The sequence below is a fragment of the Malaclemys terrapin genome, chromosome 8, assembly GCF_027887155.1.
Source record: "Malaclemys terrapin pileata isolate rMalTer1 chromosome 8, rMalTer1.hap1, whole genome shotgun sequence".
In the NCBI taxonomy this organism is placed as follows: Eukaryota; Metazoa; Chordata; order Testudines; family Emydidae; genus Malaclemys; species Malaclemys terrapin.
Genome location: NC_071512.1, coordinates 70,815,010 through 70,842,237, shown reverse-complemented (window position 1 = coordinate 70,842,237; position 27,228 = coordinate 70,815,010). Strand labels below are relative to the sequence as shown.

General features: G+C 42.0%; 2 protein-coding genes across 3 annotated transcripts; both read left to right on the top strand.

The window, feature by feature from the left end:
- Nucleotides 1–402: 402 nt before the first annotated feature.
- On the top strand, nucleotides 403–19,221 carry LOC128841945 (pancreatic alpha-amylase-like). 2 transcript variants are annotated; one of them, XM_054037497.1, is made up of 10 exons: nucleotides 403–618; nucleotides 3,348–3,494; nucleotides 4,307–4,504; nucleotides 7,234–7,464; nucleotides 8,613–8,746; nucleotides 8,839–8,961; nucleotides 9,101–9,200; nucleotides 9,336–9,457; nucleotides 9,549–9,674; nucleotides 12,583–12,871. In XM_054037497.1, the coding sequence occupies exons 1-10, from the start codon at nucleotides 418–420 to the stop codon at nucleotides 12,770–12,772; spliced, it is 1,572 nt and encodes a 523-aa protein (XP_053893472.1). In that variant the 5' UTR covers nucleotides 403–417; the 3' UTR covers nucleotides 12,773–12,871. The 2 variants fall into 2 exon arrangements, with proteins under 2 accessions (XP_053893472.1, XP_053893473.1); XM_054037498.1 differs by lacking the exon at nucleotides 12,583–12,871 and adding an exon at nucleotides 19,135–19,221 and having other exon boundaries at nucleotides 406–618.
- On the top strand, nucleotides 19,167–26,844 carry LOC128841946 (pancreatic alpha-amylase). Its single transcript, XM_054037499.1, has 10 exons — nucleotides 19,167–19,349; nucleotides 20,032–20,178; nucleotides 20,410–20,607; nucleotides 21,371–21,601; nucleotides 23,310–23,443; nucleotides 23,532–23,654; nucleotides 23,750–23,849; nucleotides 24,100–24,221; nucleotides 24,331–24,456; nucleotides 26,263–26,844. The coding sequence occupies exons 1-10, from the start codon at nucleotides 19,182–19,184 to the stop codon at nucleotides 26,450–26,452; spliced, it is 1,539 nt and encodes a 512-aa protein (XP_053893474.1). The 5' UTR covers nucleotides 19,167–19,181; the 3' UTR covers nucleotides 26,453–26,844.
- Nucleotides 26,845–27,228: the final 384 nt, after the last annotated feature.

Sequence of the window (27,228 nt, the reverse complement as noted above, 5' to 3'; positions counted from 1 at the left end):
AACACTAAGACTTTCTCTAAACACAAAAGTAGTACAGATTTAACTATACTTACAAACACCAGTATAACATTCCTATACAGGATGGGGAATGAGCTCTACTGTATAACACACCTTTGTACTGTATATCTGTGTCCACATTAGGGATTGTACTGGTATAAATATAGCCGTAAAAAGCTCGCTCCCTCAACCAATATAGTTATACCAGTACAACACCTTTGTGTAATCCAGGACTGAGCCTTAACGTGTTACATTATTAAAGTTGTCATGAGAGGTTGTGGCATCGCTTCATCGGATAAGCAATTCCGAAACAATCAAAACAACAGCAAGCTAAGCAAAATACATGCTAAAAATAGTTGGCCTTTTAACATGTGTAATTTGTACCATGTACTTTACCCTCTTGCATGAGCATAAAAATCCATGAGAAGAGCACAAGCTATTACGGAAAGAACCATGAAGGTCTTTCTTCTGCTAGCAGCCATTGGACTTTGTTCGGCGCAATACAACCCAAATACAAAACCTGGGAAGATGTCTATTGTCCACCTGTTTGAATGGCGTTGGGCTGACATTGCTCTTGAATGTGAACGGTATTTAGCACCCAATGGATTTGGTGGAGTTCAGGTACGTAGCCTCTAATATTAATTGACAGTGAAATTGCCTCATAGGCTGCACATTTTGCTTACCAAACTAAAAATCCAGGTTATATGGGACAGGCACCAAGTTCAAACTAAATAGAAATTGGTAATGGAAGTACTAAATGCTAAAGCAGTGAAAATAGACCAGCCCGTCATGATGGGGTGCATTTATTTAATCACTCCAAAGGCTGTAATTGAAATATTTATTCCTCTAAATGAAAAGCAACACCTGAATCTTTATTTACTACTGTGGAAAATGAGGGCGATACCTGTATTTTATTTTTTTTATGACTATCGTATGTGCCTCAGTTTACCTGCCTGGTATTTTGACTATGCAGAATTAAATGAAAGGAGAATGTTAGGAGGAAACAAACAGGAAATGACAGAGATAAAGGTACCCTCAGAGAGATACCAAGGCTCCTTAGGGGAGCAATGGAGTGAGCTTTAATTGGGAAATACCCACCTCTCTGACTCCAGCTGGGCTAGTATGTTTATTTTTCCTGACCCTGGGATCAAAGGAACACGATGGCAAAGACACCTCTGCCTAGGAACAAGGAGGGTGAGCAGGCAGCTGGGCTGGAGGTAGGTCTGACAGACACACTGAAAGTATGTTGCAGGGGCTGGCTGTCTCTCTCCCAGCCCAGGTCTGGGCTGGATGGAATTTACTCAAAATTTGCAAAGAAAGCAGGGCCGGCTCCAGGCACCAGCCTGGCAAGCAGGTGCTTGGGGCGGCCGCTCCGGAGTGGGGCAGCACGTCCAGCTATTCGGCGGCAATTCTGCGGACGGTCCCTCACTCCTGCTAGGAGCGAAGGACCTCCCACTGAATTGCCGCCGCAGATCGCGATTGCGGCTTTTTTTTTTTTTTTTTTTTTGGCTGCTTGCCAAAACCCTGGAGCTGGCCCTGAAAGAAAGAATAAAGTTTAGGTAAGACATGGACATGTATATAGGCCCCTCACTTTTTAACTCACTTCTTGTAGTACTATGTATTTTGAGGGGAATAAATAATTTAGGGTTACCATTCGTCCGGATTCCCCTGGACATGTCCGGCTTTTAGAGTTAAAAATAGCATCCGGGGGGAATTTGTAAATGTCCGGACTCCCCCCCCCCATGCAGAGCGCGCGCGGCTAACAGGGCAGCCGGCCGGATGGTGCCACTTACATGGGGCTCCGACAGCCAGAGAGAGCCCGTCCTCTGCCTCCTCCTCCTCTCCCCTGCAACTGAGAGCACTCCCTCCCTCCCCGCATTCGCAGATCAGCAGCCGGCCGCCGTTCGCACCGGCAGTCTGGAGCTCCACCCCCTGCTCCTCCTCCCCGGCACACTGGTCTGAGCGGCAGGGTAAGGGGGCCAGGGGGTCGGAGAAGGGGCAGGGAGGTTCTGGAGGGAGCAGTCAAGAGACAGGGAGCAGGGGGGGGGTCGGGAGTTAAAGGGGGGGCTTTCTGGGGGTGGGGGTGTGGATAAGGTTTTGGGCAGTCAGGGTACAGGTAGTGGGTAGGGTCTCAGGAGGGGGCAGTTAGGGGACAAGGAACAGGGAGACTTAGTAGGGGGTGGGGTTCTGGAGGGCAGTTAAGAGCAGGGGTCCCAGGAGAGGTAGTCAGGAGACAAGGAGTGGGGGGGGTGGTGTTTGGGAGTTCTGGGGGGGGCTGTTAGGGGGCAGGGTGGGGAGAGGGATCGGAGCAGTCAGGGGACATGAAGCAGAGGGGTTTAGATAGGTCGGGAGTTCTGGGGGGGGGCTGTCAGGGGGTGGGGAGTGGTTGGATGGGGCGTGGGAGTCCCGAGGGTCTGTCTGGGGGTGGGGGTGTGGATAAGGGTTGGGGCAGTCAGGGGACAGGTAGGGGGTAGAATCCTAGGGGGCCAGTTAGGATGGGGGGAGGGTCTCAGGAAGGGGCAGTCAGGGGCCAAGGAGCAGGGAGGCTTAGGTAAGGGTTGGAGTCCTCGGGGGCAGGGGTCCCAGGAGGGGGCAGTCAGGGGACAAGGAGCGGGGGGAGGGTTGGAGGTTCTGAGGGGGGCGGCAAGTGGGAGGGAGTGGAAGGAGCAGGGGCGGGGCTAGGGCAGGGCTCCTCCCCTCTTTTTTGCTTGCTGAAATATGGTAACCCTAAATAATTTATCTTGAAGAAGCTGTTTTTAGAGCCTTTAATCAGTAGTCACAGGCTCCTAGATAAAAAAGGCTGGCAGGCCAGTTGCCAAATGCAGTTGGGCTTGTCATATTATCACCAGGGAGCCTGCAGCCCAGAGGCCTATTCTAGGAGTTGTAGGACTGTGTGGTTCCATCCAGAGAGGGATGAGGGTAACAAAACTTGTTACCAGAGAGGTATACTCAAGCAGCTGAAAGGGGTCTAAAGTGCAGCTTGGCCTTTTAGTGTGACAACTACAATTTGATACATACCATTTCTCAAATTGCTGCACAAACACTCACCTACGTCTATTTCAATATGCCAGCTTCATTAAACACTTAAATATAAGCAATCTAAGGGGCCTGATCACCCAGTGAGTTCCTATATATAAGGACTGTCTCTTAGATGCTGAGCCGCTTCATCTCCTATTGATTTCAAACGGAGATGAGAGTGCTGAGCATCTCCCTGGATTGGGTTCTGATAGAGCCAACTCCTTGCCACAGACGGGGCCTCAGACCATCTGTCTTTATATGTCTTTTACAACACTGAACAAGTACATAAGTAATTACTAGTTTATTTTCAAATGACATCACTTTGTTCACAGATATCTCCTCCAAATGAAAATATTGTCATTACTAATCCATGGAGACCCTGGTGGGAAAGATACCAGCCAATCAGCTATAATCTATGTACACGATCTGGAAATTATGATGAATTTAAAGACATGGTGACCAGATGCAACAATGTTGGAGTAAGAGACTTGAAATTCCTCCTATATAAACAGTGTGGGGAGATGTAAGAGATTTCAGGTTGCCCTCTGTCCTGTTCCCAGGGGAAAAAAATATATATTCTTCAATAATGCCAAGGAGATAAGGTGCCAGTTCTCAACTGAAGTCATTTTTCACGCCTTCGCAGTGGAAGACTAGGTCAATCAAAAGTTTCATCATGCAGCAATAGCTCAACCCAAGAAAGTACTGTTAAAGAGAAACCCAGCAAAAATTGTTTTTTGGGTTGTTGGGTTTTTTAGTTGTTGTTTTGTTTTGTTTTTTAAAGTTTGCAATCAGGAAAAATAATTGCTTTTCAACAGGTGCCTATTTTTAAAATTTAGTATAATTGAAAAACTCTCAATTAGCAAAATTGGAGTCATTATTCTTTGAAGATAGAACTTAAGATGGATGCTTAAATTTAACTTCTTTACTTCACATGGTCTTGACAGCTGTCTGACTGATGGTAAGTGGTCATTAGCAGTCAAAATCAGAGTGAGGCACTAGATAACTCAGGAGGGAAGATATGGGGAGATCAGAGTTATAAAAAGAGAGAATCTAATTTTCTCCCAAACAGTCTGGTCTTTCAAATGAGTTGCATATCACTGAATGGTAAGCTCACTGCTGGATATTTAGAACAAATAATATTCTATCACTTTGCTCACATGAAAAAGCTCTAGAAGGAAAAAAAGTGGGGAGTCAAAAGGGTGGGGAATGTAAATGAGACAATAAGTGCTATTTAGTCAATGGCACTCAGGTACTGGCTTTATTAAACTGAAATGCAAACATTGCTCTCTAGGTTCATATTTATGTGGATGCTGTAGTCAACCACATGTGTGGATCTGGTGCTGGCTCTGGTAATAGTTCTACTTGTGGAAGCTATTTCAATGCAGAGACCAGAGATTTTCCTGCTGTGCCATACTCAGCCTGGGACTTTAACGATGGCAAATGTAAAACTGGAAGTGGAGACATTGAAAATTACCATGATGTGACTCAGGTAAATTTAGAATTGTAAAATATATTTTCCCTGTTTATTCTTACTCCCACCCTCTTCTTTACAGGGCTTTGCTGTCACATAAAAACCTCAGAACAGGAAAAACTCAGAGATGGGTGAATAACTAATTTCTCAGTTCATTGGCAATTTTAAAATAATAATATAAAAAAGTTTCTATCTTAATGTTTTACATTTAAAAAAGCTTAAATTAAATTAAAGGGGTATTTTGAAATAAAAATAGTTTCAAACCAAAATATTGATACTTTTTTTTTAAAGAAAAGTCAAAACGAGATTTTGAAATTTTAGGAATTTCTCAGCCCTCCCCCAAACAATTTGACAAAACTGACACAAATTCATTCTTTTCCTTGAAAAAAATGTTTGATAGAAAAATTTTGCCCAGCTTTAGCAATATTTCACACATAATAGTCTCTCCATTAATTAGTAGGGGTAGTGAGAATTACGTAACCAATAGGCTACATATCAGCAAGATACTTTAAGCATGTGGATAGTCCTATCAAATCAGTGGGATAACTCTTATAATTATAAGTTAGGAATGTGCTTAAGTACCTTGCTAAATCAAGGCCATGCTGGTCATTTCAAAGGATATTGTTACCTCTTAAAAGCTAATCAGGACTGAGCCTGATCAGTAAATATGCATGCAAATCCCAGGATAATACAGAAAAGTTCTTCCTTGTGCTCCTTTATGGGTGGGCCACACAACTGACTTGACCTCTTGTGATTAGTTGGTATTTAATGGCTCCTTTTCCCAGTGAGGGTCTTAGGTCATCAGCTGTATTCACCAAATTCCATTATGCATTCCTTTGCCTAAATTCCCATGGCAGCTTCATTTGGAAGCAATATTCTATACCCCCCTGCCCTGAACAGTTAGGTAGTGGTGCTGTGCATTGCTAAACAGCATATTTTACCCCATTTCAATGGTACATGAAAAGATTCCTGTGTATATCTCTCTTACTCTGTTTCCTTTGTCCCTTTCTTGAGGGCTGGGGGAGGGGGAAAGAGATTGTAAAATTCATTAAGCGATTGGGCATCATTCAGGATGAAAGATGCTAAAGTGTCATTATTATTCACCTCTTCACTGTAATACAGAGATCTAACCCTTGATTACACATGGCCTCTCAGAAGTACACTAGGATTGCCATAGGAAACCATTCTTTTTCTGTGAATATTTTAAAATACTCTTTTAAAATCTTCTATTTCACTGAAAATTCACATCAGCAAATTTTACAGGACGCAAACACAAAAATGGGCGTGAACACCGTCAAAATGAATTTGTTTAAAATTGTGAAATAAAATCTGTGGCAAAATTTTGTATTATGAATCCAGCTATAATAAAATCTCTCATGCACTCCCATGATAAGAGAAAAGTAGCATGTAGTTGATGTTGAAGAGAAATATTTTTATCTGTATATTAGAGCTGAAGTAAAAATGACAGATTAAGCCAGATTACTCCTCCTAGCCGTATTAAAATCACATGAGTAGGTTTGGCAGAATTTGATTTTTATTTTGTATAATTTTGATGGATCATATTGTTGTTTATTTTTAAGCCTTTTTACATTTTTATCGATTTAAATCGTCAGAGTTGCAAAAATTGTTTTAAGCATTTTTTATATTTGTATTAATTTTAAATTTTCATGGGTGTGGGAAATTATGGGAAAGGTCATATAATTTTTAATGATAGTCCACATTGAGATTCAAAAAGTTCAAACTTTATAATCATTAAAACAAAAATCAAATACAAATAAGTTCTCAAGCAGCATTTTTCTTACTGTGCTACCTGTAAATTTCAATCTTTATTGGGGGAAATATTTTTTCATTGATTTGTGTGTGTATGATGAAATCAATGTGTACTGAGAGTTGCTCATAAAAATGTAATCCTTCCAAACCTCCCTGTGAGTATAGAATTAATGGACTGATTCTCAGCTGGCATTTTCCTAAGTCACTTACACCTATGCAGAGTGGGTGTAAAATGCAATCAGTCTTTGTACAGATATAAACAACTACACATGATGCAAAGTAGTAAAGAATCAAGTCCTATATCAGTAAAGTCTAGTCTATGTAATCCCAGTGTCACCTGCAGCCATATGTATGTTATGCACATTGTGTACCATTGGCAGTGACAATAAAGAGCAGTGCTGGCTGGCCCACTGGGCACTCACGTTTGTTACTGCCAGCCCCCCGTCATGGAGGGGAGGGGAGCAGTGGGGCCAAAATTGAGAGGTGTTGCAACCTGGTGCACAGGGGTCACAGTGCCACTCAGATTTGGCCGCATGATGGAGGGGCTGTGGGACCAACCCTGAATGGGTACGCAGGGCAGTGGGATGGCCAGCACTGATCCTCCTTGTCATTGTCATGGGGCTAGCTCATGCACCAGGACGCCTTCACAGGGGCTTGCACTTCCTCACCCCACTTTCAGCAGCCCATGTCCCCTCTCAGGGATGGGGAGTGACACAACACCTGGCGAGCGAGGCTGGAAGATGGGGGCCGAGCACGGCATGGGTGAGTTGCTGGTGCCAGCAGCTCCCCTGGGCATGCTCCACAGGGACTGACAGTGCATATCATGGGGAAAATTTCTCGGGGTGGCCCTGTGTAATTCTATATTATTCTGTGGTTTTTTCAACAATGGCTTTGCAAGAACTGTGTTCAGGACATTTCATTTAGCATGTGGGATGAAAATTGTCTTAAATCAGTTTCCCAGCTAATTTTTTAAACAGGTCCGTGACTGTCGCCTTGTCAGTCTTCTTGATCTTGCCCTGGAGAAGGACTATGTGCGCTCGAAAGTTGCTGAATACATGAACGAACTTATTGATATTGGTGTGGCAGGCTTCAGAATTGATGCTTCCAAGCATATGTGGCCTGGGGACATGACAGCAATTTTAGACAAACTGAAAAATCTAACTAAAACATGGTTTTCCAATGGATCGAGACCTTTCATTTACCAAGAGGTAATCTAGTTTTCTTAGTTTCACTCTACAAAGAAATGGGTTCTTTTATGCAAATACAGTATGGACTTGGCCCTGCATGTATGTTAGTGTTTTGTTGTATCAGGACCAAAGTGTTCAGCAGCTTGCAAGACTGAATTAGCTACAAATTAATGCAAAGAACTAAGGTCAAAATGTTCCACTTTCTAATTTGTATGGGCCCAAATGGATCCTTTTGTTTGCAATCAAGTAACCGTCTAAATACTTGAGGTGAAATCCTGGCTCATTGACGTCAATGTCAATACTCCCATTGACTTCTAGGGGCCAGGATTTTATTCATGATTTTACATGTGCATACACATTCTAGATGTCTAAATGATCACACAAAATGAAAAAAGAATGGAGAATCAGGCCCCAAAAGTTTTAGTTCCTATGGATTCTAACCTTTAGTACTTCATATTCCAGCCCCCAGTCTCCTATTTTGCTACTAAAGTTTTACGTTTCCAAGCCTACTTGGCTTATTCAGTGAAAAACTTTAAAATGTGTACATTAATTCTTTCATGCATTTTCTTTTGATTTACTTTCTCCACTCCCTATTCATCATCATTCATAGAATCATTAAAAATATATATAGATCTCAGAATTTTATTTTGTAAATTAACTTCTGCAGCACCGATAGAGAAAGTATAAATAAATAACTTTGTAAGATTTTCTCCCCCAAGTCTCAGCAATATTGTTACATGACTTTTATCAGTAAATGACTGTTTTTAAACCAGAAGACAATCTCTACCAATTTAAAATTTTAAATGTGACTTCATATTTTGGACCTAAACCTTCAAAGTCCCTTTAAAGTCAAACTTCTCATTTGATTCTTTTTATTGTCAAACTGATCGTTCCAGGACTGGGTCATGTATTTCATTACTAGTCTATTCATGGTCATGACATATTTGGGAGTGGGGGAGAGGAGACAAGAGGTTTTTAATGTTTTTCAATTGCACATGAATTTGGGATGCTTTAGGAAGCAATAAATGGAATTTAGTAAGTAAAACTTATTTCTGTTTTAATGCAGTCAATTGATTTCTTCTTCCCTTAAAGCAGCATTTAGGTCTATGAATTGTATCTTTTTAACCAGGTGATTGAACTATAACAATGGCTTTTCTTTCTTCTACTAGGTAATTGACTTGGGTGGAGAGCCAATAAAAAGCAGTGAATACTTTGGAACTGGCCGAGTGACTGAATTCAAATATGGTGCCAAACTGGGTACGGTGATCCGCAAATGGAATGGAGAAAAGATGGCCTATTTAAAGTAATATATCTATAATTTGAATTAATCATTAGATTCCTGCAATATTTGAACTACTAATTTCAATGTGTTTGACTCTTTGTTTGTTTGTTTAGGAATTGGGGAGAAGGCTGGGGTTTTATGCCCTCTGACATAGCCCTTGTCTTTGTGGATAATCATGACACCCAAAGGGGACATGGTGCTGGGGGAGCTTCTGTTCTAACCTTCTGGGACTCCAGGTAGCTTCATACAGCCAACAGAGTTCCCTTTCTTCTTCTTCCTTCCTTCCTTCCCACCCTCTCTCTCCCCATTTTCCCCCCCTCTCCTCCCAAAAAAGATAGTGTATCTTCATGTGTCTCATTACTCTTTGGTTTACAGACTATATAAAATGGCACTTGGCTTTATGCTTGCTCATCCTTATGGATTTACACGTGTTATGTCAAGTTACCGCTGGCCAAGATATTTTCAGAATGGAAAGGTAGGTTTATGATCAATGAGAACAAGTCTGTAGGCCATTAGGCTGTTAATTATCCCTGTGTCATCTTGTATGCTTCATTGAGCTGTCTCCCCAGATAGAACGTTTAATCTGTATAACTTTGTGTTTAATAACAAGGACATTAATGATTGGGTGGGACCACCGAGCTCTGAGGATGGATCAACCAAACCTGTTACAATTAATCCAGACTCCACTTGTGGCAACGACTGGGTCTGTGAACATAAATGGCATCAAATAAAGTAGGACACTGCAAACAGCAATTCCCAATATATTCTTCACCTGATGTAGGGGTATTTTAATTAAAGTCAAGCCCATTGGTTGTATTTTCAGGAACATGGTTATTTTCCGTAATGTGGTTGATGGCCAGCCTTTCTCAAACTGGTGGGACAATGACAGCAATCAAGTGGCTTTTGGGCGCGGTAATAGAGGATTCATCATCTTTAATAATGATGACTGGTAAGCGGGAGGAGTGAATAGCTTCAGAAAAAAATGTTACCCCCTGGTCAAGCTGTAGAGCCTATTACTGGCTATAGAATCTGTGGCAACTAGTTGGTGGGACAGATCAAGGCTCTTACCTAATGCAATTCCAAACCTACCATCTTCCCACTCCCAAAAGCATTCTTCAAAACCCAGCATTAGCTCCTTAAGCAACACAATACTCTGCTGCTGGTTCCTGGTCATTGGACTTGAAACCTGCAGTAAGAGGTTGGTCAGTGAGGAATGCATGACCATGCAGATCTGAGAGGTACTTTGGCCACTATTGGTGTTGGGCATGGGCCTTAATCAGCTAGCAGACATGGCTATGAGGAATGGGTGGAGAATTGACTGAGAGTAATGTGGGCGAAGCTGGCATAGGTTTGAGAAAGGGCTGGCAGCTGGGAGTTTTCAGCTTTTTTTTATGGTGAGAAAAGTTGATGATTGGATTGGATGTTTTAGAGGAGCACAGCAGTCAGGAAGTTCTCAGAATTGCATTGCATATGAATTGTTCTCAGTCTTCTGTGTGTGTTGAGGTTTGAATCACTCACTTCATTTAAGTGTCTTCCTGCCTTATACAAAGGGTTTTCTGTGTCTAACCAGGCCCACTTCCTTTCTGGATATTCCACAGCGCTTCTGGCAGAGTCTCATCAGGGCTGGCACTTCATGTTAGGTTTATTATTGTGCTTTTCTAGATTTCTCTAGAGTCAGAGGTGCAGAAAGAGATGTAGGGAATCTGTAATCCTGAGGTAGCCCAAAACAATATGATATTGGTGGAAAAGAGCCCTCCTGATTCGAATGGAGAGTGCCAAAACTGCTGAGATGACTCAATGGGACTGTCAGAAAAGGTAATTTGGATGTGTAGAGAGGGAGGGACTTGGGAGAAGAAAAAGAACAATAGGAGCCTAATACTAAGGAAGACTCTAAACTTTTGGAAACTGACAAGAATACCTGCATTTACTGTCCTTGCAGATAATATCATACACATTTGTCTTCATGTTTTTTTCTCTAGTTATTTGGGGTCTAATTCTGTCTTCTGATTTGTATTCACAGTCCCCATTGACTTGCTGTGGAAATTATATCCACACAGAGACATAGTTTATACTAGTAAATACAGCAAGTAGAGTAGAATTGAGTCTTTCATGTGTAAAGTATCGGAGGGGGAGCCGTGTTTAGTCTGGATCTGTAAAAAGCGACAGAGTCTTGTGGCACCTTATAGACCAACAGACGTATTGCAGCATAAGCTTTCGTGGGTGTAAATTACACTGTAGATATCTCCTTCATGCAAAAGCAGGAGGAGCTGTCAGATAGAACTGTATTCATGAAAGCATGAAAGAGAGAATGTCTGAAAGATACTTCAGCAGATTAACATTTGTACTCGTGTCTATCCCAGATGAAATGGGGCTTCAATTTTAATTAATTTTTGCCCTTTCTGAAGTGGGATCATTCTAAAGATAATCAAAAGCTAATTCTTTAAATGTCCAGGTCAAATGAAAAATGAGTCTGAATAATTTATGTTCACCAGCCTATATTATTGAATTTTAAATATATGAAGCCTTTGTGAATGGGAGTAGATGGATAACCTCTGCTTACTCATGCCTACACAGGTGAGGCTTGATGGCATTTCAAACTGGAACCTTTATGTCTAGCAGGGCTGCATGGGCCCATTGAGGCCATATAGTCCAGGGGTCTCAAACATGCAACCTGTGGGCCGCATGCAGCCTGCAGAGTTATTTCCTGCGGGCCGCCATAGGGACCAACTCCACTGGCAGCCAAGCTCCCCTCACCCCCTTCCCCCCCCCCCCCGAGCCTGCCACGTCCCCGCTCCTCCGCCTACCTCCCAGCGCTTCCCGCTGCCAAACAGCTGTTTGACAGCGCTTAGGACTTTCCAGGGGGGAGGAGTGGGGATGCTGCTCTCTATGGGGAGGAGGTGGAGAAGAGGAGAGGCAGGGGCGGGGATTTGGGGAATGGGTTGGAATAGGGGCGGGGGGGTGGAGTTGGGGCAGGGACTTTGGGGAAGGGTGGGAAGAGGCGGGGTACGGGTGGGACCGTGTGTTTGAGACCCTGTGATAGACTGTTAGTTAGAGGCATCAGGCACCATCGCCCAGGGGTCTCTCTGTTAGGGGTGCTGGGCACCCAGAGGTTTCCCTCTCTTCCCCTCTTTCCCCATTGCCCGGGGTCTCTCCGTTGGGACACTGGACAGTGTCTGTGACAAAGTGGAAATTTTCTGTAACATTTTTATAATTCCTAGGTGAGCCTCAGTTTCCCCCTTGACTTTGCGCTGTGACCAGGAGGGGTGGAAAGGGTTACTCAGTGCAGGAGAGAGTCGGCACCTATGACAGGCCACAGGAAACGGCCTGCGGGCCATGTGTTTGAGACTCCCGGTGTAGATCATCATCAGTGTTACTGACCACATAATAAAATATAAACATCTTTAACTATTCCTGAAAACCCCTCTTCGCATTACAGTTTTTAAAAAGTTAATACATTGACTTTTAATCGCATACTATATTACTCTTCATTTTTTTATTATACTTTTGTATCGTTGTATGAAAAGGTTTCAGTGATGCAGCCCTCAGGCCAATGTACTAGTCCTCATGTGGCCCTCATGATGATTTGCGTTTGAGATCCCTGATATAGACAGTACATACAATGGCCTTAGTATTCACTGTAGGCTCATGTTGCTCCCTACCTAACACACACAGGCTCTGCTGTATCAGGGACTGAAAGACCAGCCCCAAGAGTAAACCCTAAGTGTCAGATATTGTAGTGCAGAACACTATCCCCAAAGCCACCTGGCTGGCCAAACATATGACGCTTTATAATAAAAGAGAAGTACCGGAGAGTCTGAATTACCGCTTATTCCTCTTCAATCTGTTCTTATACATAGGAGCTTGAACGTGAATTTGCAAACTGGCCTTCCTGCTGGAATTTACTGTGATGTTATTTCTGGGCAAAAGGAAGGTGACTGCTGTACAGGAATACAGGTGCAGGTTGTAGGTGACGGCACTGCTAACTTCCAGATTAGTAACCAGGCTGAAGATCCTTTCATTGCAATTCATGTTGATGCTACATTGTAATCCATATTCACTACTGTCATATAACTATGTTTTGTACAAAGTATGCCTTAAGAGGTATCGGTCTTGATCTGTTGAACAATAATAACCTGTTGGATTTTATGTACTATCATTGTATATGAAGTTATGAAGTATTACTACATGTGTTACAGAAATATGTTGTGAGGTTAGGAACACTCACAACCAAAGATGTGGCCTTTGATGGCTACTCGGCATTAATGGCTCATCAACACATAACCTAGAGACTTCTCCGAGGAGGCACATATGCCATGGGGCAGACTATCCCGCATCATAGCAATGATCTTTGCAGCAAACTGGAAGAAGAGAGACAATGACATCATCACTTGGCCTCTCCCTCCCCTCCCCCCCCGCCTCGAGCTCAATACCTGGAGGAATGTCTGGATAAGGGTGGTCCCAGGCTGGAAGGTGGTCCCAGCCTGAGTCTTGGGGAGCTGTAACCTGCTTGTACCATCTGTCAGGGTGAGATACTGTTTGCTTCAGCTCTTGCTTAGAGTAAACGTTAGGATTTAAAATACGTTTACTTTTTATTTTCTTAATGGAACCTCTGATCTTTATGCCTACCACGTATAATCATGTAAAATCTATCTTTCTGTAAAAAGCAACAGAGGGTCCTGTGGCACCTTTAAGACTAACAGATGTATTGGAGCATAAGCTTTCGTGGGTGAATACCCACTTCGTCAGACCCATGCGTCTGACGAAGTGGGTATTCACCCACAAAAGCTTATGCTCCAATACATCTGTTAAAGGTGCCACAGGACTCTCTGTTGCTTTTTACAGATCCAGACTAACACGGCTACCCCTCTGATATCTTTCTGTAGTTAATAAACCAGTTTTATATTTTACCTAAAACTGTTTTGGTGGAAGTGCTTGGGAAATCTCAGTTCAGTTTATAAAGCCTAATGTGCATCCATTCCACATTGAGGAAGTTTATTTGTGACACACACACTCATATACAAATAACATGTATTACTGTGTACAACCCTTTGCTTGATTATACAAGACAATATTTATTGATTTGATGTGTAATGTGGAACTTTGGGCACCGAACTGCCAGGTGGTCATGCTGTGGGTGACTTAACCTATTTCCTCTCAATCTGCTTTGGGACAAATCTGGGGCACAGTACAGGTCAAAAAACTTGAAGAACACCCAGCAAATCTATTGATTAGCAGGATGGCAAAATAGGGAGAGGGGGGTCAGTTTCTACAGCCTGAATTACATTTTATGCGACCTTACCTTCTTAACATTAAAGAGCTATAATGAATTCATTAAAAAACATCAATGCTATATTAAGGTTACATATGCAAACATAAGTGTCAGGTAAGCATTCGATCTTCTGGGATCGATCCCGGAAGTGCTCGCTGTCGACGCCGGTACTCCAGCTTGGCGAGAGGAGTATGCGGCATCGATGGGGGAGCCTGCCTGCCGCGTCTGGAACTAAGGTACTTCGAATTCAGCTACGTTATTAACGTAGCTGAATTTGCGTATCTTAGTTCGAAGTGGGGGGTTAGTGTGGACCAGGCCTCAGAGACAAAGGGTCTACTGCCTGGGTCAGGCAGTTACAAACCTGTGGATACCAGTATCCTGGGAGGCACAGACCCAGCTGGTGTTGTTATACCAATAAAAACTAGCAGGATCTTATTAAAGGGGACAAGATAAAGATGCCACATTTATTATGATAATTTGATTTATGACCAATAACTAGTATCTTAATCCTTATACACACACATTATACCTAATACCTACCTACCCACACACCCACACACACACCCACACACACACACACACACACATCCATCCATCAGATGTTCTGCAGCTGCTGCATAGTTACCAGTCCTGCTTGAGTCTGTGGCTTGAGTTTGCAGCTTGGGTTCGTAGCTTGTGGCGGCTAACTGGCCAGGAAAGCCGGGCACAAGGACGAGCTGGGTCTCTGTTGGGCATGCACTGATGCCCTTCCATGTTGGCAGCAGAATGTTACCCTCCTCCAAAGTTTTCCATCTCACCCATCCTTTTTGTAGGCTTTAGTTTGAATCCAGAGTCTATAGGTCTTGCTGTGTCACGCTACCTCTGGGTTTGGTGATTGATCACCTGTCATTTGCAGACATGACTTTCAGACTCGGACCGGGCTTTGATCTTCCTTTTATTGTACCTTTTCTTTTTAGGGTGGATTCGTCTTACTTTATTAGGGCTCTTGTCTGCATCTTCAGCCGTTGGTGTTTGAACTCTATTTAATCAGGACAGGCTGGGGCTAGAGGTTGATTCCATCATCCATACATACCTCACTCACACATCTAAACTAAACTAATAAGATTACAGCAGGGTTTGCAAAAATGAAGGTTGCAGCAAGCCCTTACAAAATGGAGTAAGTGTTTTAAAATGGGGTTTGAATTACAATTACAATATGGCAAACAGTGAACAGAAGTTACAATATAGACAAGTATAATAAATGGTGAACAGAAATTACAATACTGAAACAGTGCAAGTCTCAGTGATTTAAGCAGGAATTGGATTGATAGTGAAACTTACAAAGGCAGCTGACTGAACAGCTATGACTCTTAACAAGCATCTTAACTGTTAATTAGCCAGTTATTGGGGTAACCGGTTTTATGAATGAATATTGTTTCATTCATAAAACTTTACTTACAAAGTTATATTAATAAAGTAAACAATTAAAAACAATTTCATTCATCAGTCCTACAGTGTTGGCTCCCAGGTGAGACCATAGGGCCAGGAGCCAACCCAGCCTACTCAGGGATGAAAATACTTTACGAGGGCCCTATTGCTGTCTTTAAGCCAGCCAATGGTTGCAGCACTACTACACACAACGCTTTCTGTCTCTGTTTCCTATCGCCAATAAAGTCTCCCTTTGTTATACTGTTCCTTGCGTGTGTGGCATTGAATTTGTTTGGGGTGGTATTATTGAATTCTATTTCTTATATGCTGGGTCAGAAGCCTTGGTAAGAACAGGAGTATTAGTCCAAGGGACAGCATCTGCTTGTGTCCTAGAATTCACCTTGGTTGGTGGCACCAGGCAGCACAACAAAGAACCTCGGTTGCTACCATTGGGGTGGGGGGTGGGAGAGAAGACCCTCTAACTAGCAAGCATCAGGGAGGAGGCTTGACTCCCCCAACCCTCATAAGTACACCAAGTTGTTTATTTTTAAATACTAAAAGCAGTTTATGCTGCTCTCTGCATTGGCAATATTTTGAATAATAAAAATAAAGCGGCATCTCGTACAATCTATGATGAAACACTGCTGCTAAGAAATTCACTAAAATCTGTACAGCAGCCTATTTACAAAGAAACTTTTTTTTCAAAGATAAGATTTTGTACTGCACCCATCTCCATGGTAGCTGAAGAACCTACAGAATTCCCAGTGATTTAAAATTTCCAAGAAAATAAAGTGTGCGAGAGAGAGAGAGAGAGAGTGTGTGTGTGTGTGTGTGTGCGTGCACACTTCTACACTAGGTGCTTACTGCGTTAAACAATAAGTGAAGCTTAGATTTTTCCCCCCACAATGCCTAAAGAACTTGGCTTGGTAGTTGGATGTTCAAATGCTTTAGTCTGCTTTGAAAGGCAGATGGGAGATAGGCACAAAGAATACCAGTCTTTATAACTGTTTTTGCATATCACCAGAAGGCTGTTTTATTACATCAGGGTCAGAATGGTCCTATTTGGATGCATGTTAGGCATCTAAATTCCTCTTGCATCATCTAATTTGAGTTCCTCCATGTGCGTTTAGCTGCCTACTTTAGTGGCATCCATGTTAGAAATTGTAGGTCAAAAGACTCATAGCTTTTTAAGGTTAGAAGGGACTTTTGTGACCATCAAGTCTTATCGCCTGCATAACACAAGCCATAGGCTTCCCCTGAATTAATTCCAGTTTCAAGGCCAATAGCTGTGGTTGAACCAGCGCATGTCTTTTAGTAAACCATCCAATCTAGATTTTAAAATTTCCGGTAATGGTGACTCCACCACAGCTGGTACGTTGATCCAATGGTTAATAATTACTCACACTGTTAAAAGCTTACAGTTTATTTCTAGCCTGATGTTGGCAACTTTTAGCCATTGGATCTTGTTATACCTTTTGTTTGCTAGACTGAAGACCCCCTCTAGTATCAAATTTCTGTTCCCTGTGTAGGTAGGTTAGGGGTCAGATTATAGCGCTGGCCAGCTCAGTGTTTTGGAAGCTCTCTAGGTTTTTTTAGTTTGAGTTTGGATTTAAAAGTTAGGTGAGTTTGACCAGCTAGGTATATATTTTTTAATCTATAGCCATCATCGTAACATGTACTGGCTGTTGGCAGTTGGAGGCTTACTGCTGGAAAGCGGAACCTGCTCTCTGACAACTTACTGTTCTTGTAATGTAACCAGGCTTGTATGTTAGTTGCCCGTGACCAATCAATTCCTGGTGAGAGAATGAGTCTCACGGTTTCTCAACTTCTGGCTGTCATTCATTCATATTGTTAAGCTTTCCATCTTCCAGAGTCTCTTTTTAAGTTTAATACATTTTCTTAATATTTACTTTTCTGTGTGTTTACTAAGACTGTGGAATTTGATTACTCTTTGTTTTAGTGGGAGACTACGATATGATGCATCTCTTTGAAATTCATATTGCCTTTGTCTTCACTGCAAGAACAGATGTTTTTCCATCAAGATAGATATCTTGTGAAAGATAGCTATTGGTAAAACCTGTTTCAGGTTTGTTTGTTTGTTTTTTCCTTCAGTGAAGACACAGCCATTGTCTCTCTAAAAAACCTGACTCACGCCCTGCTTATATCTACTGTATCATTTCAGCTGGTCTGTTCTGCTATTTCCCTATTGTTCTGAGTCCCTTCCACATTTTGGCTAAGATTTGCTCTCTTTCTAAAAGATATGCTTTAGTTCAACCACAGGTTTTTGGGCTTGATGTAGGAATTTTTTATGAAATTTGTGGCCTGCATTATGCAGAAGGTCAGACTAGCTGATCCCAATGAGCCCCCTTAGCCTTAAAAAGCTATGCATTTATAATTCCCTACTACTTCTCAATCAGTCCAAGTAGTAAAATATTAACCAAAGTCACATTAACCTCTTTCTGTCTGATTCTACTCAATTGTTCCTACCAAATCAACAAGAAAGAACTAATGGTGAATTTAACTTCTGTGACTATAGTCCTTTTGATCACCAAATTATTATATATGTTAGGATGCCTTCTGAGCTTTTTCCACTTGTTTTTTCCAGAACTTGTCAAGTTCTGGGAGAACACTTCATCCAGTTCTCTGGGATCCAGAAGACAGCTTGACACTCAGATTACTTTATTAGGCATGTAACTGCTCTTTGCGTATGCTAGTCAGGCCTAGATGCAAGGAGTTTAGGTACAGGGGGATACCATCATTCCAACTCTTGTCACACCACACACCACCTATCCTAGCTACCAACATCTATACTTGTATGTAAAGATTAATTGCTTTGCAGCTTGCATAAGGCATGCCTATCAGTTCAAGGTGTTTCTGACTACATTGTTTACTATAAACATAACCACACTAGTTAGTGTCTATCTCCCTTATTTACTATAAACACAGTCATAATAGTTAATTGTTTCAGGAGTTACATGCTTGGGTTTGTTCAGTAATTACTCACGCATGTCTTGTCTTAATTTGGGATTGTTCAACTAAGCCAGTTAGCTAAGCCAGTGCTACAATAAAAGACCCAATATGCATTTTTTTGCAAACCACAAAACTACAGAAAAATACAATTTCTTCTGGTTACTCTTAAAATATTTTTAGGCTACAGGGAAAAATACATTTTAAAATAGCCAAAGCACAATGCCACCCATGTGTCCCCTGGGGCAGTGTAGTTCCACACCTCCCCACCCAAAGGCTACCTATCCTATGTGGCAGCAGTTTAGCCCTAAGAGAGAAATTCTGGACTTTTAAGAAATGATGGAGCCCTCTAGAGGTGCAGTGCAGATGAATGTTTCATATTAAGTATTTCTGGTTCTAAGCCATTGATGCCTTTTAGATCTGTGAGACTGAACCGCCCAGCTTAGCATCTACCCCTAATTATTGAAACCAATAATATTTTCATATCTGTTTTTTAATCAATGAGTTTGTGTTCCCAGGTGCACTCTCACTTGCCAGAGACCTCTGGAAAATTGTGGTATTATCCTTAAAAACACACACACACACACACACAGGCCTAATTTGTTTTATTTATAGATAAAGTTTGTTAGCATGAGAATTTCTTTTATCTTCACCTGTTGAGCACTTCAGACATAATCAGATAAAATGACAAATGGCTAGTTAACCAAATACTAGGCAGTCATGTGAAATATGTCACATGTAAATGTAATGAGAACTGTACTTGCAGGACTATAAAGAGCCAGTGAGAAGAGCACAATCATCACTTAAGGCACCATGAAGGCTCTTCTTCTGCTAGTAGCTGTTGGCCTTTGCTGGGCACAATACAATCCAAATACAAAGTCTGGAAGGACGTCTATTGTCCACCTATTTGAATGGCGTTGGGCTGACATTGCTCTTGAATGTGAACGGTACTTAGCACCCAATGGATTTGGTGGAGTTCAGGTATGTAGCCTCTACTGTTAGTAGACATTAAAATTTCCTCATCTTTTGGCATTATTTATTTAACAGAATAAAAGGTCCAGTTCACAGAGAACAGGCACCAGAGTTACCATCAGTAGAAATCAGTGATGGAAGTAGGAAATGTTGACAGGTATGTGCCTAGACCAATCATTGTGAAGGGATGATTTTACTTTGTCCCCACGGGGGCAGCTCCAAAAAAACACATGCTTTCCACTATGTGTCACTTACATTCTAATTCCTCCACGTACAAAGTAACAATTTATTTCTTATTTATTACCATTTCAGACATATTTATTCTCCAGTGATGTGCACAAACACCAACTCTCGTCATCCCAATTTAAAAAGAAACTTCTAAATTATTTCAGTCTCCCTGAGTAGTTTTGTCTTTCTTTAAGGAATCAGTCCTAGGTACCTTTGTGAGATGGTGAGCTCCTTTAACTCCCATTGATTTCAAACTGAGTCCTCCCAGTATCAGATCTTGTGATAGCAAGCTCCTCGTCGGAGAGAGTGGGCTGGATTATAGTGTAAATCAGGAGTAAAACTGGTGTAAGTGATATCTGTTTGTGCTCCTTATATGTGTTGTACAGGACTGAGCACTCTCTCTGCGCTTATACAAACATCAAAATAATTACTAGTTTATCAAATGACATAATTTCATTCGCAGATATCACCTCCAAATGAAAATATTATAATTACTAATCCCTGGAGACCCTGGTGGGAAAGGTACCAGCCAATCAGCTACAAACTGTGCACACGATCTGGAAGTGAAAATGAATTTAAAAACATGGTGACCAGGTGCAACAATGTTGGAGTAAGTATCTGTGGATTTCCTCCTGTTGAAATAGCGTGGGGAGAAATAACTGATTTCAGATCGGAATAGCTTCCTGTCTTATTACAAATGAAGGGAGAAGGCTGCAAAGAAGTTAGAAAAGGTGAAGGAATGTAAATGGGAGGAATAAAAGGGGATCCAGTCAGTGAAACTCACAATGTGACTTCACTTTCCTTTGTAAAAACAAACTTAAATGCAAACATTGCTCTCTAGGTTTATATTTATGTGGATGCTGTAATCAACCACATGTGTGGATCTGGTGTCGGCTCTGGAAATAGTGCTACTTGTGGAAGTTATTTCAATGCGGGGAACGAAGATTTTCCATCTGTCCCATACTCAAACTTGGACTTTAACGATGGTAAATGTAAAACTGGAAGTGGAGAGATTGAAAATTACAATGATGCGAATCAGGTAATTTATATATAAATATCTGTTTTTACTCCCCTCCTTCCCCCTCCCAATCTTCTTGACTAGTCTTTGCTCTTGGACGACCATCTTAATAAGGCAAAAAAAAAAAATAAGATCCTTGGCTGAGCTGATCAGTATGCACTCAATACAAGAAGGTACTTAAGTATGTGCCTAAATTTAATCATGGGAAGATGACCATTGATTTCTCCGATGCTTAGAATTATGCACCTATTTGTGCTCCTGTTAGTTATGTAGTTCTGATCACCCCTAACTGATGAAGATACTGTTATGTTCAAGCTATTGCCTAAGCACCTAAGGAACTTTCAGCCTGATCAGTAACTATTAATGGGAGACATCCTTCGAAAACCCACAGTTGTGCATGAAGTGATGCTGGTAATTCAGTAGGTGATGAGCAATACAACTGAACTCTGAGCTCTTGTAATCATTAAATGGTTAATGTCTCCTTTCCCAAATTTAGGGATTTTAGCTCCTTGTCTTTGCCAAATTCCATTGTGCAGTCTCCCTTCTTAAATTCATAGGGCAGCTACATTTGCAGACAATCTTCACTTCCTGGCCTGACCTGAGAATCACACCACCTAAATATAATAAATTCCAGAGTACATTCTTCTGTATTGACTTTAAAGGAATTCTACTCAAAACAGGTTTAGCATACGAGATTAAAAATATGTTAAAATGAATATATTTTAATCAAAGATTTATAGTTTGGCGTATGACTCGGTGACATCTCAACTAATTTTTAAAACAGGTCCGTGACTGCCGCCTGGTTAGTCTTCTTGATCTTGCCCTGGAGAAGGACTATGTGCGCTCGAAAGTTGCTGAATACATGAACAAGCTCATTGATATTGGTGTGGCAGGCTTCAGACTTGATGCTTCCAAGCACATGTGGCCTGGGGATATCAAGGCAGTTTTAAACAAACTGAAAAACCTAAATACTCAATGGTTTCCCTCAGGAACGAAGCCTTTTATTTTCCAGGAGGTAATCTTGTTTTCTTAATTTCACTCTGTACAGAGATGGGTTCTTTTATATAACAATACAAATATAGTATGGGCTGGATCCTGCAAAGCACACGGTTCTGAACACTCTGGACTCGATCTAGCAGAGTATTTAAGCATAGGCTTAACTTAGAGTACTCAGTACTCTGCAAAATCATGCTGTAAGGGTACGGACTCACCCCTGCGGTGCTCCCTACTGGTTACTCCAGGGAATCAGCTCACCAGCTTCTCGAGAACCCTCTGCAGGCTGGTGATCTGCCGTGTCCTCTGCTGGCACCTGTGTCCCTCCCAGGACCCGGTGCCCCTATTACTGGGATGCTGCCCCCTAGCAGTACCCCACAGATCTGGGTCTCCCCTCCCTGGGGAACCCCCACCCACTATCCCAACCTTGCCTCAGCACTAGGTCACTGCCAGTCACCAACTAGCCCCCGCTCCCTGGGGCAGACTGCAGTATAGGCCACTCATCACTGGCAAGGAGGGTTTGGACCTGCTGCCTTGGCCTAGCCCTGGGCTGCCCTCTGCAACCCCCAGTACCCCTTGGCCTCCTACCAGGCTGCAGCCTGGGGCTATCCAGGCTGGAGCTCCCCAGCTCCTCGGCCTTTCCCCAGCCCTGCTCCACTACAGGTATCCTGTCTAGCTTCCTGCAGCCAGGCCCGTCTTTCTCTGAACGAACGAACGAACGAACGAACGCACACACACACACACACACTGAGCTCCTAGCTCCCAGCCTCTATACAGGCCATCTGGACTTTGATTAGGGTGTGGCCCAGCTGCAGCCACTTCCCCCAATCAGCCAGGGTTTTACCTTGCCCAGCCCAAGCCCTCTGTAGGGCTTTTCCAACCCCTCAGGGCAGGAGCGGGTGTCCACCCTGCTACGCATGCCCTATACGAAAGAAAGATTTAAGGGCTAAATTTTAAATTCTCTAATTTTACATGATCATCAGTTTGCATATACAAATAGGCGCTTTTGCTTTGAAATCAAATAGGTGTATAAATATCTGTTTTTTGCATGCAGATACTTATGCATTTGCTCTATACAGGTGCAAATGATGACACAAAGTGTAAGGAAGTGGCAAATCAAGCAAAAATATTTCTATGGAGTCTAACCTTTGCCACTTAGGAATCTCACTTTTAGTCTTTTATGCTGACACTGGAGCTTTCCAAGACCCCTTGGAAATCTTATGTGAACAGTTCTCCAGGGCTTTTTAAATACGTACAGGTCTAGGAAATTTTATTTTGTTAGATAACTTCTACTGCAGAGCCAACAGGAAGAGCATAGGATTATTTTGTGTAGGCCCTAAGCTAATGATAGATAGAGTTTTGCGTGTTAAAAAAAAAAAAAAAGAATGCTTTCCTCTCTTTAAACAGCTGTTTAAAAAGCTGACACTAATTACTCCCAGTAGGAAAAAGTTTGGTGGGGTTTTTCTTAAATGTTTCTCGAATTCTCAAACTAAGCATTCTGGCACTGGGGCAATTCTTTTAACAGCTAACCATGCTTGCTATATACAAAATAAGACATTGTAATGTTCTTCATTACATTGAATTTAAGTTGCTTTAGGTAGTAGCAATAAATGTGTTTACTTGCTCAAACCAAATTATTTCTCTTATAATACAGACCCAGAACTAGTGTTTATTGTATTGCTTTTTAAATAGCTAGGAATGTGCTAACAGCTTTTTCTTACTTCTGCCAGGTAATTGACTTGGGTGGAGAGCCAATTAAAGCCAGTGACTACTTGGGAAATGGCCGAGTGACTGAATTCAAATATGGTGCGAAATTGGGGACAGTCATCCGCAAATGGAATGGAGAAAAGATGTCCTATTTAAAGTATATAGCATTTGGATTCATTGTTAGATTCCTGCAATAGTTGAAATATTAGTGTCAATGTGTTTGACTCATTGGTTTGTTTGTTTAGGAATTGGGGAGAAGGCTGGGGTTTCATGGCTTCTGACAGAGCCCTTGTCTTTGTGGATAATCATGACAACCAAAGGGGACATGGTGCTGGAGGAGCATCTATTCTAACCTTCTGGGATGCCAGGTAGGGAACGCTGTTGGCTGTGTGAAGGATCTTATTATTTTTGTCCTAACAAAGACAGTGTATCTTAATGTGTCTCATTGTTCTTTGGCTTACAGATTATATAAAATGGCAGTTGGTTTCATGCTTGCTCATCCTTATGGATTCACACGTGTAATGTCAAGTTACCGCTGGACAAGAAATTTCCAGAATGGACAGGTAGGTTCTAACCGTTGAAAATAAATTCACATGACTCTTAAGATGAACTTTACCACTGTGTAGCGAGACAGCGCTGAGCCTATGCCCTACTTAATGCCCATTAACATCCTTACGGTAGGAGTGGTACTTGAGTGATGAATAAGCCTTGTGTTGACTCTCTGAACAAGAATGAATGTTATCTTGTTTACTATGTTTGGCCTTTTTCCAAGATAGAACATTTAACTTTTATAATTTTATGTTTATCAACAAGGATGTTAATGACTGGATAGGACCACCAAGCAATAGTGATGGCTCAACCAAAGCTGTTACAATCAATGCAGATAGCACTTGTGGCAACGATTGGGTCTGTGAACATAGGTGGCGTCAAATAAGGTAGGAAACTGTAGAGAGAAATTAACTAAAGATGATGCAGTTTGCACTATGTCTTTACCTGAAGTGGGGATATTTTAATTAAAGTCAAGCCTATTTGTTGTATTTTCAGGAACATGGTTATTTTCCGTAATGTGGTTGATGGCCAGCCTTTCTCAAACTGGTGGGACAATGGCAGCAATCAAGTGGCTTTTGGGCGTGGTAATAGAGGATTCATTGTCTTTAATAATGATGACTGGTAAGTAAGTGGGGTGAATAGCTTCAGTAACATTTTAGCTGTAGAAAGGTTGTGACAACTTTACCTGTTGCAAATCCAAACTTATCACTTGCCTTCTCCCAGAAACACTTTTCAAAATCCAACATTAGCTTTCTAAAGCACCACAGCAGTCTGCTACTGATTCCAGATTACTGGATTCGTACCCAGCAGCGAAGGTTGGTCAGTCAGAAATGCATAGCCATGCAGGTCTAAGAGGTAACTAGCCATGAGCTAGCAGGTGGATGGCTCTAAAGAAATGGGTGGAGATTTAAGAGTAATATGTCAGTCAGGTTGGGATGCTCTCGGAAAGGCCATGAAGGTGGGATTGGGTCAGGTCTGCAGAAGGGAGGAGGAGAAGAGTTGATGAGTAGATTGGATGATTTATAGGGATGGGATTCTCAGATTTTGAGCACTCTTCACTGAATTGTTCTTGGCATTGTCTCTGTTAAGGTTTGAATCACTTCAGTTAAATGACTCCCTCTCCACTACAAAAGGCATTTTGTCCCAAGCAATGCCTTCAATCTCTCTGGATATTCCAAAAGACTCTAGTGGAGTCTCCTAAGGGGTGTGAGTTTGTTAGGATTGGTGTTGTGCTCTTCTAGGCTCCTCTCATGTCAGAGGTGCAGAAAGAGACTTGGGCCTTGGCTACACTCGCTGATTCACAGCGCTGCCGCGGCAGCGCTCTCACAGCGCTGCAAGTACTCCACCTCTCCAAGGGGAATAGCTTGCAGCACTGCGAGAGAGCGTGCAGCGCTGCAGACGCTGATTACACTGGCGCTTTACAGCGCTGCACTCAGGGGGCGGTATTTTTTCCACACCCCTAAGTGCAGCGCTGTGAATTGCCAGTGTAGCTAAGGCCTTGGGGAATTTGAAACTCAGTGGAAGCCATGAAGAGTATGACAATCCCAGAAAAGAGTCCTTATGAAGCCAGCAGTCTCCCACAGTGCCTCAGTGGGGCTATCAGAAAAGGCCATTTCGGGTGAGGGAGAAGAACAATATATGTACAGAAGTGATGAGTGAAAACATTGAGTCTGAACTGAAAGCTGAACATGCTAAGAAAGCTGGTAAATACAGTAAGAATCTTTTGTGAAGTTTGTGTTCTTTCTCTTATTGCTGGAGGCCTAAATCTGCCTTAGGAGATGTAGGTCATGTCCACACTACGGGCATACAGCTAGTATGCTATAGTGACAGAAGGGGTTTTTTCACCACGGTAGTTAACTACCATTGCTTTGAAAGGTGGATTATGTCAATGGAAAAATACTTCCATGGTCCTAGCCATGTCTATGCCAAGGTTTAGGTCGGCTTAACTACAGCAGTCAGGGGTGTGGATTTTTCGTACCCTGGAGCAATGTAGGAAGGTCAATCTAAATTTTAAGTGAAGAGCAGGCCTTAGATGAAATTTCTGTGGAGGTTATGCCTGTTATGAGAGTAGTATCCCAGAAATATATGAAGCTTTTGTTCTAATGAGTGACAGGGAACTCAGTCTTCTTCATAGTGCTGCAACCTTGTGAGGTGCCTATGAAGACTGCCCTGAACCTTTGAATTAATCACGGTTGCTCTTACTTTGGCTAAAGAAGTCACAGTAGACTGAGTATGCTTACCATACCAGCACTCCCACTGGCCAAAGAGTAAAAGACCAGACAGAAGACTAAAACCCATCTGGCCTTGTAGGGCCATCCCATGGGCCACAGGCTAGCATGACATTTCAAGTTTTTAATTATAGAGAAATATCTGTATTAGAGAGTCTGAATTATCACTTATTCCTTTTCCATCTGTTTTTATACATAGGAGCTTGAATATGAATTTGCAAACTGGCCTTCCTGCTGGCACTTACTGTGATGTTATTTCTGGGCAAAAGGAGGGCAACACCTGTACTGGAACAAGAGTCACTGTTGCTTCTGGTGGTATTGCCAATTTCCAGATTAGTAACCAGGCTGAAGATCCTTTCATTGCAATTCATGTTAATGCTAAATTATAATGTAAACTAGATGCATCTCTTCCCTTGGCCATTCACCTAGTACTTTTTGTTCTGTGTAGCACACAACAATGAATGATCCTTTAATCATAGAATACCAGGGTTGGAAGGGACCTCAGGAGGTCATCTAGTCCAACCCCCTACTCAAAGTAGGACCAACCCCCAGACAGATTTTTGTCCCAGATCCCTAAATGGCCCCCCTCAAGGATTGAACTCACAACCTTGGGTTTAGCAGGCCAATGCTCAAACCACTGAGCTATCTCTCCCCCTTATTAAGAAATAAATAAATAAATAATGGTGAAGCAAAAAAATTCTCATTAATGAAAAAAAGTACAAATAGTTATCAGTATGTAACTAATAGTGATGCTAATACAGGTTTGTAAGAGGCAGTGTAACTGGCCAACAGTGTCATTTATTGTTAGTGGTACTAGTTTGTTTCAGCTGGAGCAAAGAAGTTAAATTTTACTGTCATAAGTCCAAATTGGATACACATACACACACCACTAATATATATTTGAATAATGAATTTAAAGTAGTGAAAATGGGTGAAACACACATACATTACACTATATTAAATTATATGGTGTCTGTCACTGCATGGAGTGGCTCACAATCATGAATGCCTACTTCAGGGCAGACTGTCAAAAACAGGGCAGACACCCCAAACTGGTAGTATGTTCTATAATTAGAATTCACCAGTCCAGTAGTAAATATGAACTCCTGGCTCTCCAGTCTATTTTGTCACTCACGCAAGCTGGATTTAGCAATAAATGGTCTCA